Raw genomic sequence first — 2920 nt, forward strand, 5'->3', positions numbered from 1 at the left:
CTTATCAGCTATTGGTCAGTGTCTTTTTCTCTGGACACGCAGAAGATCTGTGCGTCTATACATTAAGGTAGAAATAGAGTTATGGGTTACAAGAGGACTACCACAACAGTCACATTTGGTCAATGTTATGTGATTAAGTTAAGAATTTCTTAACTGAAGTGATTATTTTTATGTGCATTAATGATGAATGCAACATTTGTATGTCTATATTTTTTATTATTATCCCATGACAACGCACGGGCATTAAGCTAGTTAAAATAGAAGAAGAGTTGTGATTTACAAGAGGGCCGCCACAACGCCACAAACGGTAGCATTTGGTCAACTAGGTGATTTCCCCGCGAGTTTATGCGTAAATTTAAAAGTTAATTTGGATGATTTATGTATAAACCGAATGACCTAAATCAAAACATATTATTTTCCGAAGCAAGCGTGTGTGTATGCTAGACCATTGTAGTTGCAATAATTAAATTAGGTATGCATGTGCTACAAAATAGTGTTAGTGGATGATGACCAAAATAATGTTAGTGGATGATGACGTGGCACATTTGGTGATGTGGAGAGCTTCATGTTGAGAGAATTAGAGTTAGTGAAAATCAGCTATATAGGATGTCATGTTATCAAGTTAGAAATTTGTTAACACAAATATTACTCCCTCCGTCTCAAAATTCTTGTCTTAGATTTGTCTAAATACAGATGTATCAAGTCACGTTTAAGTATTAGATACATCTGTATCTAGAATAATATAAGACAAGAATTTTGGGACGGAGGGAGTATTATTTTCGAATCCCTTAACACACAAAAATGATTCTGAATGTGGGTTAATTGCTTTCAACAAGTATCAGATACTGTTATAGTGTTGTGTGCACGAAAAGACTACTCCATCTTTATACAGTACACCCAAGTATCTCACAAAACAATCACAAATTACACCACGACGCAATTGATGATACCATACAAACTAAGATCACACCCAAAGATAAATACACAAGTGATGCAATGGCCAGCAGACATTGCAACGGTCAAACAGAGAGGAGTTGAAGATGAAGCGAAGAGGACCGTCTCCAAGCCGCGGCTATCTATCCTCTGCCGAAGAGCAGCTTCTTCGGCGCCTCACCCTTGGCGCGGTACTTGGCGGCGGTCACCTCCGCCGCGACGATCTCCTCGCCGCGCCGTGCCTCCGCCGCGGCACGCTTCTCCTCCGCCTCTTTGTGCACCGTCGCGGCGCTGTTCTTGAGCTTCTCCACGCAGCGCGCCTTCTTCTTCTCCAGCTGCTCCTGCACGTACGTAGGTGGCCCCAAAACGTTCCGTGCCAATCAGTAATAGCTTACGTGCTACGTAGTACTAAATGGCGTCGCCTATGGTAAGTGGGAGCTCAAACTTACTTGCATCTTCTTGAGCTCGGCTTCCAGTTCCGCGGCCTTGGAGTTCTCCCACGAGGTGATGTCCGCCAGCAACTTCACGGCCCTGCGTGACACGAGAAAGCAAATAAAAAAATAAAAAATACGGCTTAAATGAGAGACACGAGGTGATGAAGCACCTGATATCTGAATTCTGAGTGCAACGGGAGTTAAAATCTGAATGCGGATAGAAATGGAGCCATCTCGGTGAATATCATTGGTGGTGGTTACTCGTGAAGATTGAGAGAGAACGGGAGACTCACTTGTTCTCGGCTTTGGCCTTCTCATTCTCCTCCCATGCCTTGATCAGCGAAATCCTCTTCTCGGTCGCAACCCTCGTGAGCAGAGCATCTGAAGAAGTGGCAGAGTTGCACATCAGTTTTTTTTAATTAATTATAACTGCTCAAATATATGGTTGATTCCCGACTTGGATGATTAAGACCCAGTACCTCGTTCGTGTGAGCCCCCTGTAGCTGCAGGCTTCTCGGCGTCATCTGAAGGAGAGAAACATGAAAAGGGTTAGCACCACTGACCTGACCATGTAGTTCCCCGCCGCTAACCATGCAACATGCATCAATCAACGTACTCTCGGCGACAACCAGGGCCTTGGATTCCTCCGGCGACGGAACCGCCGCCTTCTCGTCCGCGACGTCCTCGGTCGGCTCCGGCGCGGGTGGCGCCACATCCTGCTTCGCTTCCTCCGCCATCTGATCAACCTCGCAACGAGTCGATCAAGATATTTTAGCAAGACACGGAGTCAGAGGAGCCCAGAGTACAGTCTTGTTTGTGCTGGTCGGACGTGGTGGCTGGCAAACTAAAGCCAACGCAAGAGTATATATGCACATCGATCAACCACTTTAACGGGCGAGGTTGGCTGGATGTAGTGTACAGATTGATTGGTCCAGATTAGGTGGCGCGCCTTCTATCGCTCTTTTATGTCCCGGCTGCTGTGTTTTTCACAGCAGACGTCACTTGCCCGCGTGCACGATTGATCTTTCACAGGTCGGCCACCACGGGTCACAAAACGGCCGGATATCGTACGCTTGGCAGGGAGGCGGCCCGAGCCGTTCGTGGTGGCTGGCAGGCACTCTGAAGATCCATTCAGACGTACAAACACAAGTACAGATGGACACGCGACAGGCGCGGTGGTTTGCAGTCGACGGCCGATAGATGACACCGGCCGGCGCGTCGTGTTCGTGCGTGGATGGGCAGCGAAATGGACGAGGCGTGTCGCGGAGTTTAACTTCGAGATCACGAAATGGTTTCTTTCTGGCCGGCGACGGCGATATCGCGGGCACGACGACGGGGACGGACAGCGACTTGGAGGGAACCTAGCTGCCCGGATGGGAGGTGAGGTGCATAGCTAGCTAGATATGTTTATCCGGCGAGAGACGTGCGCACGTTTGCACCGCTGGGGATCAGGGCGGATTCCTTCGTGCGTCGGCCTAATCTGTCCCCTTCTTCTTCTTTATGGACGATGAATCTATATATATATATATCTATTAGTATATATCTATCGCCAT

General features: G+C 47.7%; 1 protein-coding gene across 1 annotated transcript; it reads right to left on the bottom strand.

Annotated features, from left to right (window-relative positions):
• Positions 1-802: 802 nt before the first annotated feature.
• LOC123048136 (remorin) lies at positions 803-2295 on the bottom strand. Its single transcript, XM_044471298.1, has 5 exons — positions 1984-2295; positions 1847-1891; positions 1661-1748; positions 1383-1464; positions 803-1274 (listed from the first exon to the last, which is right to left on the bottom strand). The coding sequence occupies exons 1-5, from the start codon at positions 2102-2104 to the stop codon at positions 1077-1079; spliced, it is 534 nt and encodes a 177-aa protein (XP_044327233.1). The 5' UTR covers positions 2105-2295; the 3' UTR covers positions 803-1076.
• Positions 2296-2920: the final 625 nt, after the last annotated feature.

The sequence above is a fragment of the Triticum aestivum genome, chromosome 1A, assembly GCF_018294505.1.
Source record: "Triticum aestivum cultivar Chinese Spring chromosome 1A, IWGSC CS RefSeq v2.1, whole genome shotgun sequence".
Taxonomy (NCBI): domain Eukaryota; kingdom Viridiplantae; phylum Streptophyta; class Magnoliopsida; order Poales; family Poaceae; genus Triticum; species Triticum aestivum.